This window comes from Spodoptera frugiperda, chromosome 22 (genome assembly GCF_023101765.2).
Source record: "Spodoptera frugiperda isolate SF20-4 chromosome 22, AGI-APGP_CSIRO_Sfru_2.0, whole genome shotgun sequence".
NCBI classification, from domain to species: domain Eukaryota; kingdom Metazoa; phylum Arthropoda; class Insecta; order Lepidoptera; family Noctuidae; genus Spodoptera; species Spodoptera frugiperda.
Window position 1 is genome coordinate 3712110 of NC_064233.1, and position 17530 is coordinate 3729639.

General features: G+C 39.3%; 1 protein-coding gene across 1 annotated transcript; it reads left to right on the forward strand.

The window, feature by feature from the left end:
* The first annotated feature begins 1267 nt into the window (after positions 1-1267).
* LOC118279882 (putative ammonium transporter 2) lies at positions 1268-17491 on the forward strand. The gene is made up of 12 exons (XM_050702363.1): positions 1268-1927; positions 5080-5166; positions 5810-6008; positions 6691-6836; positions 7408-7571; positions 11235-11320; positions 13630-13712; positions 14093-14242; positions 14773-14850; positions 15161-15339; positions 16114-16233; positions 17097-17491. Exons 1-12 carry the CDS (start codon positions 1774-1776, stop codon positions 17475-17477), a joined length of 1827 nt encoding a protein of 608 aa, XP_050558320.1. The 5' UTR covers positions 1268-1773; the 3' UTR covers positions 17478-17491.
* The last annotated feature ends 39 nt before the right edge of the window (positions 17492-17530 follow it).

The window sequence follows — 17530 nt, forward strand, 5'->3', positions numbered from 1 at the left end:
ACTGAGCCCCATCTGTGGTGGTCTGATGGCTCTTTGATGCGCGCGCAGAACTCGACGCGCCGCACGCACGGGTCTGGTTCTGGTCGGGCGGCGAGCTACCCTTGCTCGCCGTCCGCAGACCCGCACTTACAATGGCCGGATATCTTCCCGCGATCCCCAACGCCCGGAGTGTCTGTCGCGACGGCTGGGACACGGCGATTTTCAGCCCATGCACGGCACACCGCCACCGTATGCTCCACCGTGTCCTCCAGGCGGTCCTCGCAGTGATGACACCCGTGCGTACCTCCCGCCCAATCAGAAACAGGAACCTACCGAAGCTTCCATGTCCAGTAAGCACCTGCGTCAGGCGGTAGGTGAGGACGCCGTGGCGTCTCTCTAGCCACTCCTCAAACAGGGGACTTACCGCTGCAATGACAGCGAGCCCATAAATGTAGAAGGCACTATTAAATATTCAAGTTCAGAATATGTGAATTTGTTGTTTCGGTTTAAAGCAAGTACAAGTAACCTTGTTTGTGTGATCTCTAATTAATATAATCGTAAGATGGTGTTTAATATTATAAATAAATACATGCTGGTCAAAAAACATAGGGTTTATATTTATTTTATTACTTTCACCAATATGTGTCGTGAATTATTAATAATCACTACTAAAAGTAATAAATTTCGATCGATTATTCACTTTAACAAAACGTGTGGTTATTATTAATAATTTTGAAAAATTATTAATAATTTTCAATTAATCAGATTTACCGTAACGGTAAATCTGATTAATTGAAAATTATTAATATATTATTATTATATACTTAATATATGTCTAAAATAATAACTCGTTACCAGTGGGATTGTGGGATAGGTACTGATTTTTATAATTATGTATGTTTTGTTTTATTTTTAAGGTAATTAATACTTATTTAAAAATGAATTGAAAATATATCAATATATCAGAATGGAAAATATAGGAAAAAAAATACTTTATAAAAAAAATAGCAACGTGACGTCTTTTATCCCCGATGGTAGGCAGAGGTGCACATTACGACACGTAATGCCGCTATACAATGTACACCCACTTTTCACCATTTGTGTTATAAGTCCCATATAATAGGAGGTGAGCCTATTGCCATATACTGGACACAATTCCAGACTCCGTGCTACAACTGAAAATATTATGAAAAAATAAAATTAAATAATTATGTAGATATCCATTCAGCCTTTAGTTTCTTTCGTCTGTACCACAGAGTTCTATCGTCTGTACTTAAAATAATGGTAAAATTACTTCAAATTAAATGACGTACGAGCGTTTAGCGTTTAAAGAAGACCACATCAATTCTTTATTTGTTTACCGACAGCCATCACGCGATTCACTCGCCCCCATACATATATAAAAGAGATGGCAATGAAAATACGCATTTCATTTGGCATTTTAACTTATTTCGCGTGTGCCAGCGCGGTGCAAATAAATTAAAAAATATAACTGTCATTCTTTGCCGCGCAACATTCGAGTCAAATTATGGATTTATTAATTACGTTTTAATTTCTTTAAGAAGTGAATGTTTGTGTAATTATTTGGTTAAATCTTTAAATTATTATTAAAAACGTGTTAATATATTTAAATCGATCAAAAAATCACTTTCACTAATAATGTGTGGAAATTGACTAAACATAAAACGTCACGGGAATAATTCCCGCTAAATTTTGACAGTAGGTCGGAGCTACAGATAAAAAATCGTGTTTATTTTTTTCTGATATATCTCTAATATCTCTAAAAAGTTTAGTATGGATACGAATTGGACTATGTTCCCCCGTATGGGGTTGCGATCTCCCAACTTGACGAATACGACAGTGAATCTCCAGGAGAGCTTCGAAATCGACCTGGAAGACACAAACTGGATCCTCACATCTTCGTTCATCATTTTTACAATGCAGACAGGTTGGTAAAAATTACATTTCTTACTTCATATCAATATCCCACAATAGTTCACTGTGGTACTATGTGGGACTTTTCAAATTCCGAGTAAAGCATTCCAGGTTCGATTCTCAGGTGGTGGAAAGTGAATAGGTAGCTACCTATTAATGGTATATCCCATGGAGAAAATGAAACACAAAAAACCCGAATCAAGAAACGAAACTGAGTCCCCTCGTTCAATAGTCACACGTGCCATTCCCAAACCAATACTTGACATTACCGACCTACACAAAAAAAAAGTCTTTCAAACACTTTTTACTCTAATACAAACCGCAAAATTAAATGTTGACTAAGCACCAATTATAATGCACGTCTAATTACTAAATTATTTGTTACAATAAGAACTAGGATTTTCCCAACACAAAAGACTCATGACCTAATCTCGTTATCAGAAATCAATTAGGTAGTAAATAAAAACATACGGCTCACGTGTGAGAGCCATGCTTCGACACGAATGAGCTTGACCGGAGTGATACCACGGCCGAGCAGAAAACCGACGTGAAACAACGCTTGCGTTTTGTCTTGTTGTGTGAGTGATGTTACTCTACGTTATCCTACGTAGTTATGTTACGAAGATGTAATAGCTAAGCTGTGAACTATGTGACCGTTTCCACTGATACTAAGCTATGTAGCTGTGTGAGGATGATGCGCAGCTCGAGTATGCAATGTATCGATAGTAGGGAAACCATTCATAGCACGCATCTTTCCTTATAAAAAACATAGCTTAGCTGAGTCCGTTTTCACCAATGCCAATGCTAAGCTATGTGTACCAATGAATATGATTGGTGGAAACCAAACGCATCCACAGCAACATAGCATAGCACATCTCTGGTAGAAAAGCCCCACATCTAAGTATAGTGACAATTTTTATTCTACTCTCTGCGGTCACTACACGGCGATACGACTACGATCAGGGAACCAAACCAGTACCCTTAGTATAAGTTTAAAGTAATCAAAACGAGAGCGCGATCGGCAGTCTGATAACTGATTGGCCGGCTCGAATAAAATCAATCAGAACGCCGAATCCGTTCTCATTTCCATTACTTTAACTCATACTAAGGGTACAGATGATCTACCCATCATTTACTATGTAAGTAAGTAGGTTTATAAAGACATGGACTAGCAACCTGGCATATATCCAAAAGTCCAGCCCTGCCATTTAGCCAGTATTTATGGCGCATACGTAGCAGAATTTTAATCGAACAATTATGGACGCATTACTTTCCTAATAGCTTTACTTTGCCAACTTAAGTTATTTATATTCTTGAGATCTTGTATTTATTTAAAGTTAGCTGACCTGGATAACTTCAAAGGATTAACAATTTTACCTTTTTTTGAGGGGGAAAATCATCCAATGAGCGAGAGGGATCTCGCCTCGCCCAAGGCGTATGTTAGACTCTTACTAACTAAAAACCACCACGTTCCTACTCCCGCGTTACCGGGGTATAAAGGTTACCGGGTCTCCGGCTCAAGCCGGAGACCCGGTAACCTTTTACGTTGTCCGCAGCTCCGGTAATAATTTTACCTTCGAAAATATTTTTTTATGAGGAAAACAAGCGGACGAACGGATTAACTGATGGAAAGCGATCAGCGCCGCTCATGGACACCCGCAACACTTGAAGAGTCACAAGTGCGTTGCCAAGACACATAAGGTAACTTTGTTTCGAGTCATTTGAATGAGGTTACTAGAGGCCCAATGTTCGCCTCCCTATCCTCCCCAAAAAGCCGTCAATGCACTTGTAAAGTTGGACCTCTCATGGTCATAGTATTATTGCGGACAACGTAAGGGTATTAGGTATCCTTTGGATCGTCGATCGATGGTAGAATGGATAGGTCGACGTCGCGTCGATCGATAGTTTCCGGCCGGAATATAATCGATCTACGTCGACCGATGCCATCGACCTATTGGTTAGTCAACCGGTATCCGTCGATCAATTAAAGCTACCACACCAATCGATTAATGTCGACCGATGTCGATCGATGACATCGATTGCCTATCGATCGATTGGTGTGGTAACACCCTAACAGGAGTAGGAAATGGGTAGTTTTAAGCCAGTAAGAGTCTGACACTTCCTCTCGCCTCGCCCAAGGCGGGAGAAGTCACTGGATGATTTTCCCCAAATAAAAAAAAATCATCATGGTTTTGCGAATGTCCATGAGCGGTGCCAATTACTAACTATCAGTTAATCTATCAGCTAGTATACCGACCTGTTCCATAAAAAAATCTAGTATCAAATAAGTATACAAATGTGAATCACACTGTAAATGCAATGTTTGCCTTCAAAAACATGTTTACTCTATTTATTTGAGGAAAATTGTTAATCTTACTAATCATGATTATAATATCCTTTTCAAATGATGACTTGACCCACAATTTTAAAGAAGGTTATAGTTAAAAGGTCTTTACCTTGCTTATAATAAAAACAATCCGGTTATTCTTAGGGTGGGTGCTATTCCCTATAGTTTTTTTTTTATCGAACACTTAGGAATTTAAGGGTTGTTGAGGAATCAGGAATTGGGAAGATTAGGAAGGGGGGTAATTGGGCCTCCGGTAACCTCACTCACACAACGAAACACAACGCAAGCGTTGTTTCATGTCGGTTTTCCGTAAGGCCGTGGTATCACTCCGGTCGAGCCGGACCATTCGTGCCAAAGCATGGCTCTCCCACTTGAAATTAAAGTTGAAATTTTATCATTAAACATTTAGATTTAGATTTCAGCCATGATCGTCCCACTGCAGGGCAAAGGCCTACCCTCCTTCCACTCCTCTCTGTTTAAAGCTTTTTGCGGCCAATTCTTGTCATAGCTGTCAAGTTCGTCCCGCCATCTCCTTTTGGGCCTGCCGCGACGTCTGTGGACGTTGAGCGGGCTCCACTTATTAGTGAGTTTTGCCCACCGCTCGTCCGATATGCAGGAGACGTGACCAGCCCAATTTCACTTCAAACTTGCGGCTTTTTGACCAACGTCGATGATTTTATATTTTAAGCTTGGTTGAAATTGCATAATTAATACATTAAATGCCATGGGCGGCAAAAATGACCGGCACTAGCGGAGAATTTGGCTTCAACAGTTTTCTATTGGCAGTCAAAGACTTAAAGAATGATGTTCTTTGCCAGGTTTCGGCATGCTGGAGTCCGGATGCGTGTCCATAAAGAATGAAGCTAACATCATGATGAAGAACTTGGCTGACATTTCTTTGGGAGGTAAGTGTTCCTGCTTTTTGTTCCTCGAAAGTGTAGCCAAACATGCATATCGCTCACTTAGTAATATATTGGCACATCTGCAAAAAATGCGAAATTGACTTTATATGGTTCACGTGTTTAAAAGTGCATATATGCATATTAATCTATTTATTTCCATATTCTTCGAGAGAGGTCGTCAGTGTCATTATATCATTATTGTAGTTTCCCCCATCACGCACGTAAAACAACGGTTCATTGGTCAGTAAACTAAAAACTAAACAAGTCAGGTAAACTATGAAAACCGTAAATGTGCCAATATATTACTAGGTGTGCGATATATACAATCAAATATAATATAACATTAAACGATTAACGGCTTACTCACGTAACAGTTTTACGAGATAGCTCGACTAGTTTCAAGGCAAACCAGTGGCTCATATTCATTGGCATTGTGCGAAAACAACAACACTCTAATTAACTAAAAATCACGGTTTACTCACGTACATTAATGGAGAAAAACTTTAAGAGTCACCGCGTCTGCGCACGCTGCTCATGTTGAAGAGTCCCTTTGTGACTCGAAACTAGTAGAGCTTTTCTCCATTAATGTACGTGAGTAAACTGTGATTTTTAGTTAGTCCACTCAAAAATCAAAATTTCTCCATAGGTCTTACCTACTGGATCTTTGGCTACGGCATGTCCTTCGGAGAAGGGACATACTCGAACCCGTTTATAGGAGTGGGGGACTTTCTGCTGGACCCCCCAGTAGGGGATGCTCTCATGGGGCCCGTGTTTGCATCGTTCCTGTTCCAACTGTCGTTTGCTACTACTGCCACTACTATTGTCAGTGGGGCTATGGCTGAGAGGTATGTTAACATAAATTAGACATTTTAACCGCAAAATGGGAGATAGAGGTGTAAAAATGCAGTATTGTGTTATTGCTTTAGCTATCCTGATTGTTTTCAGAAGTAAAAGATCATAGAATGCGACATAGTATTTTTTATGGTATAAGCGTAGGCGGATCTCCTGATGATAAGCAATCGCCACCGCCCATGGACACTCGAAACACCAAAGGCATTACAAGTGCGTTGCCGGTCTTTTGGGAGTTAGGAATTTAAGGGTTGTTGGGTGAGCCATACTTCAGCACGAATTGTGATACCACGGCCTCACAGAAAACCAACGTTACACAACACTTACGTTGTGTTTCGTTGTGTGAATGAGGTTAACAGAAGCCCAATTATCGGGGAATCGAGGATTGGGAAGGGGGTCCCTTCCCAATCCTCGATTCCCCAACAACCCTTAAATTCCTAACCCCCAAAAGGCCGGCAACACACTTGTAACGCCTCTGATGATTCAAATGTCCATGAGCGGTGGCGATTGCTTACCATCAGGGACCTTAGTCTGTTATTACAATTGTGTCAGAATGGTCGTGTGTCGAATGGTGTCAATTGTAATAGCAGACTAAGCCCCTGTCTGCTCGTTTACCGGCTTATACCATAAAAGAAATCTAAGACCTTGAACTAAAGCCTCTATTTCCTTCCACCCAAGGTGCAACTTCAAGGCCTACTGCCTGTTCTCGCTGCTGAACACCATCGTGTACTGCGTGCCCGCCGGCTGGGTGTGGGGCTCCCACGGGTTCCTCAACAAGCTGGGCGCTGTAGACATCGCGGGCTCCGGGCCTGTGCATCTTATAGGTAAGGCGTTTCCTAAAGTCAAAGTCAAAGCATTTAATTCAATTAATCCTAAATAAGGCACTTTTGAAACGTCAAATTGAATTGTCCGCCAGTCTGTCTGTCAGCAGTGAAGCTAGGTGGAGAAGAACGAGCAAGGAACTCCATCGTTACTCTTCTTAAAAAATATTATTCTAATTCATCACCAAAAACAGCCAGTAAGACTCCACTACTGGACAATGAGCCGTTTAGAGGAGGTCCATGGTCACAGTTTAATGGAACCAGATTTATCAAAGAATATCGTTTTGTTCTGGCTTTCCCCATCTAGGTTGAAGTCGGCACGGCACTGAGTTTGCCCCCTTTTTGACAGGAAAGTAAGAACCATTTTTGACATGAAAGGATTGCCACCTGCTATGAGATTTTTTCCCTTTTATTCCTTCTTGACATGAATAGGCATAATTACTTATTGATTGATGATGTTAATGATGATGATGATGAGCATCGCCATTGATTTCTAAAGAGGATATACAAAGATTCAAAGCTCTCTCTTTTTTAAGTCTTTGCAACATACTTCGATCAAATCTTCTCCATCCAGGTGGCGCATCAGCCTTCGCTTCAGCTCTGATGCTGGGTCCGCGACTGGGTCGGTATGCTCACGGCATAGCCCCACTACCTATGGGCAACCCCGTCAATGCAGTCATGGGGACTTTCGTCCTCTGGTGGGGCTGGTTGGCCTTCAATTCCGGCAGCACTTATGGGGTAAGTAGAGTTATGCTTATAATGAAAAGCTCGTCCGTTTGGATATCAGTTAAACTTGGATTGTTATTCGTTGAGCTTTCTAAAATTCAAGAATGAAACGGTCTTGATATTTTTAGGAGTTAAAGGAAAAGTGAGAAAACCATGCATTTCGGTTCAGAAAAGACATTTTTATAGCATACGCCGGCTGAAAATCACCTGATGGTAAGCAATCTGTGCCGCCCATGTACCTACACTAACAACACTAGAGGAATTACAAGTGCATTATCGACCTTTTGGGAATTGTGCCTTGATTGGTCATATATCTTCTTCTTTATTATGTTACTTATCGTGAAGGAGTACCTACCAGTTAAATAAAACCAAAATGTAGTAAGTTTCACCTATCTTAGCTTAAGGGTTCCTTAAAATTGACAGGACGTAAAGTGAAAACGGCCATTAGTTACCTACAACGTCGAATACGAATCTGGGGGCACGGTAGTGCCCCCGCCAAGACGAGCCAAGCGAAGCGCAAGCGCAAGGGCACTACCTACCTTTTCTCGAAGCGCTTCGTCGTATTTTTGAACCTTCATAACTTGAGTTTGGGTTATACCAGATAAACAAAATTTTCAGGATATAATGTCAGTGGTAGACTTAATAAACCTCTAAAGTTTCAATTGCATAGCTCTTATACTTTAGATTTTATTGATATCTAAAATACCCCGATTTCGTCACTCACTCACTCACTGATGATCAACAAAATTCTTAAGGTACTTCCTGAAGTCCTAGAAAACTGAAATTTGGTATGTAAGCTAGTATTAGTACCCAAACAACAAAAAAATTCTAAAACTTGGAACTTTTACCCCCAACCCCTTAAACTAGGGGGTGAAAGTTTGTTCGAGACTTTCCTAACTTTTGACGCTAGAGGTCTGAATGCGGCCGCGGAGGGGTAAAAATCTGAAATAGGGAAACTTAATGAAAACCTACAAAAAGAAATGAAATCCCACAAAAACATTTCATGTTAAATGTTGCCAAGACGAGACCATATTGCCTGCACTGTCAAAAAGTAATCAGATCTAGTGTGGAGCCAAGTTTGTAGGCGTGCAAACCTTGGACGTAACTGGTGAGTTGGCCGCACGGAAAGAGTTTAGAAGATTGAATAGATTTTTAAGCTCAAGCCCATATGACGAATAGCAAAAAGTCCGTGCGGCCGACTCGCCAGTTACGTCCAAGGTTTGCACGCCTACAAACTTGGCTCCACACTAGATCTGATTACTTTTTGACAGTGCAGGCAATATGGTCTCGTCTTGGCAACATTTAACATGAAATGTTTTTGTGGGATACTCATTACAATATTGTATCCAATTTAAAAAGAGCACGACATGTTAACAACACAATGTAACAGATTTATTGGCTCGCCGTAATTTACTGCACTGCTTCAGAGCATGCATCACTCCAAGGTCACGAGACCAACTATCAATTAGTGGAACACGAATGTTGAATAAGTCATGTTACGCGAGCTAGGGAGCGGACACACGACACATGAGTAAGGGACACTGTCTATTGCGTCATTTGACGAATGCATGCATCCTTCACAAACAATATGCGGCCTACAAATGACTAATGCTAAATGCTAATAATAATTTTTGAAGGGGAGAAATCATTCTCTGGAGGAGAAATAATTCTTCATTCGACGGAGGCGAGGCGAGAGGGAGTGTCAGACTCTTACTGACTAAAAACCACCCCGTTCCTACTCCTGCTTTTCTAGCAGGAGCCGTATTTGTATAGAGTGTTCAAATTAGCTCAAAGAGAAAAATGCACTTTTTGGCTTAACTACTGGGCCTATTTCGCTAATTATTCGTATATTATCAGCTAAGATGATACGACGTGGTTTAAATTGATTTATTAGAGGTTTCCCCATACCGCATGATGACACCCGTAAAAAGAGACGGATCGTGACTATTAGGAATCACTTTTTGACATCTAGATTTAACTAGGTAATCATTTATTTATTTCCACAAATATTTGGACGTTTTCTGAGTAGCGTTTCACTGTAACCATTATGGTCGTCACAAAGCCATTTCTATTTAAAACTAACAGCTATTAGAGAAACAATACATTTTCTATTATGCAAATCCTTGTCGAAGTAAAATAATCGCTGAATTATTTTTACTCAAGAACTGAAGCCACATTACCGCAAATGATGCTGTCACGTCGGTATTAGCTCATTATGGTCTCCACACATGGAAATAACAGCACATATAGTATTTTAACTACCGTACTCGGAGACATTTAATGATTACTTAAACTATTCCTTAGTAACGATTTTGTTCCGAAAACGATCGCTTGAGATAAAAAGTGTCCCAAAAATTTTCGTTCTGATCCAACTTGCCCGCCAAGCGACGAGATTATAGTAAATCTTCTTATGCAGAGGTCCGTAGTCCAACAATGGTTAACGTTAGCTATCATTGAAGAAATCCCAAGATATTCGCTCTAGCAGTTCGCCCTTTATGGGGGCTCCGGTTTACCGGGGCTCCGGCTAGGAAAGCAGGAGTAGGAGCGGAGTGGTTTTTAGTCAGTAAGAGTCTGACTCTGACTCCCTCTCGCTTACCCAAGGCGGGAGAAATCATTGGATGATTTTCCCCCGTTAAAAAAAAATCCAACAGCTAGCTTTCGTTAAAGAAAACGCAACATATTCGCTCCTGCAGTTTTCCCTTTCGTATCTAACACAAAAACTTGTTCACTCATTGTGACATCTTCCTAAGCAGTAAAAAACGCTTCAATTCATGGTAAAGACAAATCATTATTTGAGCAGGATTGTCGGTAAACGTCGGTCATTTTAATAAATTAGGCAAATTGTTTGTAATTCGGTTTGCATGTCCAACGTATGGTTAATTGATTGACCACTATTTAGTGGACAATGGGTAGGCATTACGTATGCGGGCCGATTATCTAGGCACATTAGGAATGCCTGTAATGTCCCATCGTTTAGCTGTGTTTAAAAATATAACGTGTTTCTTTTAAATGAGGTATATTATTATCGCGTGTGTGCTAGAAGTGGCGGTTTTCTATCGTAATGATTGATCTTATTGTTGGTATGTAGTTCTACAGCCGAAAACGAGATCGATCTAGAGATTTAGGATTAATATCGGCTATGAATTTTGGCCGTAATTCTTCCTATTTTTCCCAAAGCTACATTATGTGTGCTTCGGCACGAATGAGCCAGCTCGACCAGAGAGATACCACGGCCTCACATAAAACAGACATGAAACAACGCGTTGTGTGAGTGAGGTTACCAAATACTCCCCTCCCCAATCTTCCCAATCCCCGATTTCCCAACAACCCATAAATTCCTAACCCCCAAAAGGCCGGCATCGCACGTGTAACTCTGGTGTTTCGGGAGTCCATGAGCGGCGGCTAATACTAACCATCAGGTGATCCGTCTGCTCGTTTACCGGCTTATACCATAAAATAAAAAAAGAATTCAACGCAATAATTATGTCTTTTAACTTCTTCTATCAAATGCCATCGTTTCAGAAACTGATGATGATGATGGTCTGATAATATGTACCACCAGGATGATATGTCATACCATAACTTTGTGAGGTTCATAAACCCTATGTGGATCTGGGGACTATATCTTGCATTTGAAGTAAGAGAAGACAGAATGACAATATCCTTTGCTTATAGGTGAGTGGAGCTAAATGGCAGTATGCAGCGAGGGCAGCGGTGATGACTATGATGGGATCTTTCGGAGGAGGCTGCTTTGGTCTACTGTGAGTATACCTAATCTAATAACCTCTTTTTTTTTAAGTCGGTTATAAGCTGATAACCTTCGGGACAGATGTGTTCTACAGAGCAGACCACGTCTAGACAAACGTAGCGTTGGGCATCTACCAGCTAAGTAGAGTCCGAAGTTGCGGACAACTTTACGGGTTTACAGGCAGAGCAGAGAGCAGGAGTAGGTACGGGGTGGTTTTTAGTCAGTAAAAGTATGACACTCCCTCTTGTGTCACCCAAGGCAGGAGAGGTAAATGGATGATTTTCCCCCTCAAAAAAAAAAGCTAGGTCGACTAATCTATACATATAATAAAATCGTAGAAAAGTGCTGTCTGTACATTGAAAATAAAAATAAAAAAAATAGCAGGGGTTATTGTTATGTCGATGTCGAACCCAAAAATGTAATTAACTTTTTTTTTGTCTGTTTGTCTGTTTGTCTGTTTGTCTGTTTGTCTGTTCGTCTGTGCGCGCTAATCTCAGAAACGGCTGATCCGAGTTGGATGCGGTTTTCACGAATATATTGTGGGATGCTTAAATTTACATTTAGTGTTTGTTTCATGTCAATCGGTTCATAAATAAAAAAGTTATGTCAAATTAAAGAATCACGTCGAACATTCTATGCTTATACCATTAATCTCCGCAACTATTTGACGGATTTGATTGAAATTTGGTACAGATATAGTTTAGAACCTTAGAAAGGACATAGATATATTTTTATTTCAAAAATCTATACATCTATACATATAATAAAATCGTAGAAAAGTGCTGTCTGTACATTGAAAATAAAAATAAAAAAAATAGCAGGGGTTATTGTTATGTCGATGTCGAACCCAAAAATGTAATTAATTTTTTTTTGTCTGTTTGTCTGTTTGTCTGTTTGTCTGTTCGTCTGTGCGCGCTAATCTCAGAAACGGCTGATCCGAGTTGGATGCGGTTTTCACGAATATATTGTGGGATGCTTAAATTTACATTTAGTGTTTGTTTCATGTCAATCGGTTCATAAATAAAAAAGTTATGTCAAATTAAAGAATCACGTCGAACATTCTATGCTTATACCATTAATCTCCGCAACTATTTGACGGATTTGATTGAAATTTGGTACAGATATAGTTTAGAACCTTAGAAAGGACATAGATATATTTTTATTTCAAAAATCAAAAAATAAAAATAAGAAATAAATTATTTATAAATAATTCTATGTCGATCGTTACACGACTTCGGTTCATGTTATTGTTTTAATTTATCGAAAAAAAGTAAATAAATAGTAAAAAGGTATGAAATAAATAATATCAATATAATAAAACATTTAGTACAAAGAAAATGCTCTAACGGAGTATAGATAATTCTATGTCGATCGTTACACGACTTCGGTTCATGTTATTGTTTTAATTCATCGAAAAAAGTAAATAAATAGTAAAAAGGTATGAAAAAAATAATATCAATATAATTAAACTTTTAGTACAAAGAAAATGCCCGAACGGAGTATAAATAAATAATCCAAGTTGTCTTTATCCTCGATAGATGGCGTTGGGATCGAAATAGATCGCGCTATGGTTTCGTTACATTCATTTGGTTGGGTATCGGCCGAGCGCTTCGGTACTATCGTAGAAAAAGTGTATTATCAGTCGTATGATTATTTGTCTGTAGTGGTCCTGCTGTTTCGTATATTCTAAATTGGTTTCGTTGTATTTGTCAATTAATAAGTTTATTTGTTGGGTTTTCCTGGTTTTTTGGTTAAACTATTTAACGTAGGTTTAGTTTGATATCGATTATTAGTAGTTACTGTAGTTAGTTTTTTTAATAAAATTGTAAGTCTAATTTATAAATTAATTAGATTAGATTTAAGTCGTTTCTTTTAAATTATTTAGTTTAAGCTTGGTTATTATAGCATAGAGGATAGGTTGTAATATAGTTTCTTTTTTAATTGTTATAAATTCGTAATTCGTAGCTTTCTTTAGTTTTAAGTTAGTTTAAGTCCGTTTTTAAACTATTTTTTCAATGCCCTAAGTGAGTATACATCTATTAAATTCAAACGCAGAGCTCATTATGTTGATTTTTGAAGAGTTCCCTGGAATATCTTCCACATCTCATTTTTGAAGAGATTCCGCGAGATCGGGAACTATGTGGTTAAAACCAAAAATTTGCCGGAAGTCACTATTCCACGCGAACGAAGTCGCGGGCAAAAGCTAGTGGTCAATATATCGTTGAATGAGAATGAGAAATTCAGTCCAGGAAACAGGCTGATAGTGATGATAGTCTTAAGCCTTTAAAATAATAGAGTAAAAGCGTCCTTTTTTGTTTTCAGCTTTACGTTAATCAAAAATAAGGGAAAGGCAGAAGTGATGGAACTCATTAATAGTGTGCTGGGATCCCTGGTTTCAATTACTGGTAAATGCAATTCACTTATCTACTTTTCTTATGGCAAACAAGCAGATGGACGTCTGTAATCGACACCATCTTTGAACCATATTAATTATTATATATAGTATCTAGGTATATAGCCGGCCTTTTAGAAATAAAGGGTAACCAAAATGGATATAACGCAAACTTTTATTTTTTTAACCTGGATTTCAATTTAAATTAACAAAGAATAGTATTGTAAATCTGATTGTGAAAGTGTTGCTCGTTCTTCTCCGTAGGAATCTACACTTTGGAACGAGCAACTGCAAATAGCTTCACTAGGGTATTGACCGACAGACAGACACAAATAATTTTGACTTTAACTTTGATTTTGACTTTGACAATTAATTTTTATTTTCTTACCTTAGCTGGCTGTTTCCTCTACCGAGCTTGGGAGTCACTGCTGATCGGATTCATAGGGGCTGCCATAGCTTCGGGCACTTCTCCGCTGTTCGACATGATGGGGGTAGACGATCCGGTTGGAGCGTCCGCCGTCCATGGTGCCTGTGGACTTTGGGGTGAGATGCTTACTTAGTTAATATGTAATATCTTCTGATTTATATCGTTGTTGGATCCAAGACAGTTTCATGTCCCTGTTCGACGCGCCGGACTTCAATGTTCCGGTGTTTTCATGGTTGTATCTACTGTAGACCCTGGTGCACAGGAGTAGTATCGGTATGGAGAGGACAGTGACGGGGACTAAAAATGGGTAAGTGTCGGTAAAGGGATTAGATTTTTAACCAAGACCCGGCAGTAGTGTTTTCTGTTAAGTCTGATGCTTTTAAGCTATGATCTTTAACCTGCTTACCAAGCATGGAGATTATAGCAAACCCCTTCTTATGTAGAGGAGACTTATAGTCCAGTAATGGACTGTTACAAGCTACTGATGATTATGATCTGTCCTTCAGAATTTTGCAAACCTTAAAACTTGATAATTTTGTTATAATTACCAATCGCATCATCGATCGAAAAGGGATAGTTCATATCCATTAATTTTCCTATTTTTAGTAAATGTCCTACCTAAAATGATATAGCTTTGTATCAACAGGTGTACTAGCAGTTGGACTATTCGCTGACAACCCGATTCCCATGGAAACTACTAACGGCAGATCTGGACTGTTCAAGGGTAATTTTTAATTTATTGTCCGTCTGGTAGATTATTTGAATACCTTAGACATGTATTTTTTATTTTCTTACGGAAACAAATACATACATTCGACGATATTATTTGATTTGAATCACTTCTAGGTATATTTTATATGTAGTAATGACGTATTTGCTCCCACTCCTAAACTTTTCATTGTATCCACGTATTGTTATCTTATATTATGACAAAATAAAAAAATACGTGTCTAATATTTTTTCATTACCTAACTGACGGACTAAATAGATTTTAAATTTTCATAGCCCGTCATGCCTATTATACCATTTTTCAGGCGGTGGCTGGTACCTCCTGGGCGTGCAGTCCCTGACAGGCGTGTGCCTGATGACGTGGGGCATCCTGGTGACCATCACGCTGCTGTGGGTCATCGACAAGATCATGCCCATCCGCATGGACCCCTACACCGAGCTGCTGGGGGCTGACATTACGGAACACAGGATTAGGCATGGACAGGTAACTAATTATTTTGGTATTACCTAAATTCAGTCTGTGGACGGCGGGCAAGGGTAGCTCGCCCCCCGACCAGAAACAGACCCGTGCGTGCGGCGCGTCGCGTTCCGCGCGCGCCTCAAAGAGTCAGACCACCACAGATGGGGCCCAGTAGGGCTGATGCCCGATCCGGAGCTGCGGACAACGTAAAAGGTTACCGGGGCTCCGGCTCAAAGCAGGAGAAGGAACGGGGTGGTTTTTAGTCAGTAAGAGTCTGACAATCCCTCCCGCCTCACCCAAGGCGGGAGAAGTCATTGGATGATTTTCCCCCCTAAAAAAAATGGTATTACCTAAATTCAAGGTCTAAAGAGCTTGACTTTAGATGCTGAAAATTCCTAACAGCTAGCTGCCTTGTATCGTGTAGCGGGTTCAATTCCCGCACGGAGCAACTTGCGCTAAATGATATTTATTTTTATAAATTGTAACACTTTTACATGTCATTTTTTTAAATAACTAGATGAAGTCCGGCATTTCCCAGCGGATTACTCTGAGAAGAAATGCAGAAACAAATTCGGCTTGAGATGCTCTTTCATAAGGGAAACTCATACCTAGATTTTTTATGTAAAAAAATTGCTTATAATCAAGTCATTTGTATTTATTATTGTAATCTTCAAACACAACACTACCTCCTATTAAAGCCTTGACAGATAATTTTAGACCACCTTATATATCCCCATTAATAACCTATAAGACTACACAACATAATATTTAATAATTAATGATTTCTTTGCACCCTAGGTGGGGATATCCCGCGCAGTATCAGCGCTGCGTCCGTACCACCGGTCCAGCAGCATCGAGCAGATGGCCACGGTCGGGATGAACACCGGCCACGGCTACATCGTCGACAAACTCAATGAGGCTAGTACACATTTATAGTACGTAGATCACAAATTATACACGGTTTCATTCAGCAAGGGTACTGTGACATTTACCAAACAACTAAATAGTATTGACTAGACTGATCTGCTAGGGTAAAAAACGGTACCTCTATTGCTAAGATTCACCTGGGGCCTTAGTCTGCTATTACAATTGTGTCAGAATGGAGAGAATGTGAGAGGGACGGAGCTATACAACCTACATAGCTCCGTCCCTCTTGCACTGCTCAGTGATCGACCATTCTGACACAATTGTAATAGCAGACTAAGGCCCCAGGATGTTTGTCATGAACCTTGATACCTAAACCTATAGCGATTTCCTAATTAAAAAGTTAGCGTTTAGCCACCGACACGCTTGGTGGTAAGTGATGAAGTGATTTGTAGCGATAATACAACCGTGTTGAAGATAGATATGTATACAACATAGGTAATATTGGAAATATGTATGTGGACTTCGTCGTTTAACTAGATGATTGAATGTATATTTTAAATAGATTTTACTCTGGTACCTAGCTAATTGCAAAAATCAAAATACGTAGGTACCCTTCCCAAATTAAATCAAGTACAGAAGGTTTATAATAATAATATTTACCTTCAAAGTAATGTATGTACCTAATTTTTTTTTTTTGTAGATACCACTTGATATTAAATTAAGTATATTTTTTTAAGTTTTGTTTTATTTTTTTAACCAAACATAATTATTAATCATAGATCAAAGATCATTTATAATTATTCAAGATTTTCCATTTCGACCGCATCTCAGTTCTTAAAAAAACTACCTCATCCCCTCCACAATCTACGCTAACACATCATCATAAACAATAAAAAAAGCATTATTATTCACAGGCAAAGAAAAAGAACGGTCTATTCCACGTATTTAGCAACAAAGCGTACGTGAGCGACCAAGAACCAACTCCATCGTTCACAACGCAAGGATTCTTACACAAGCGACCTGGCAACACTGGAAACCACGCCCACAGCACTCTAGACTCTATGGTCCACGAAATCAATGATACCACACTAATAAATAAAGAGATCAGCAATGTAATTCATGTAATACCAGAGGAAATAAAAGGGAAGAGGTATAAAGATTTGTCGCCTAAAGAATTGGAGGATTTGGGCCGAATCAGCGCCAATCAGGATCGGTTTAGGTACAGATTTCATGAAGATGATTATAAAAGGGATGTGCAGAGGAGTGCTACTTCTAATGTACGGTGGTTAGATTAAATAAGAAACATTATTAAACACTACGCGATAAATATCTAAAATATTAGTGATAT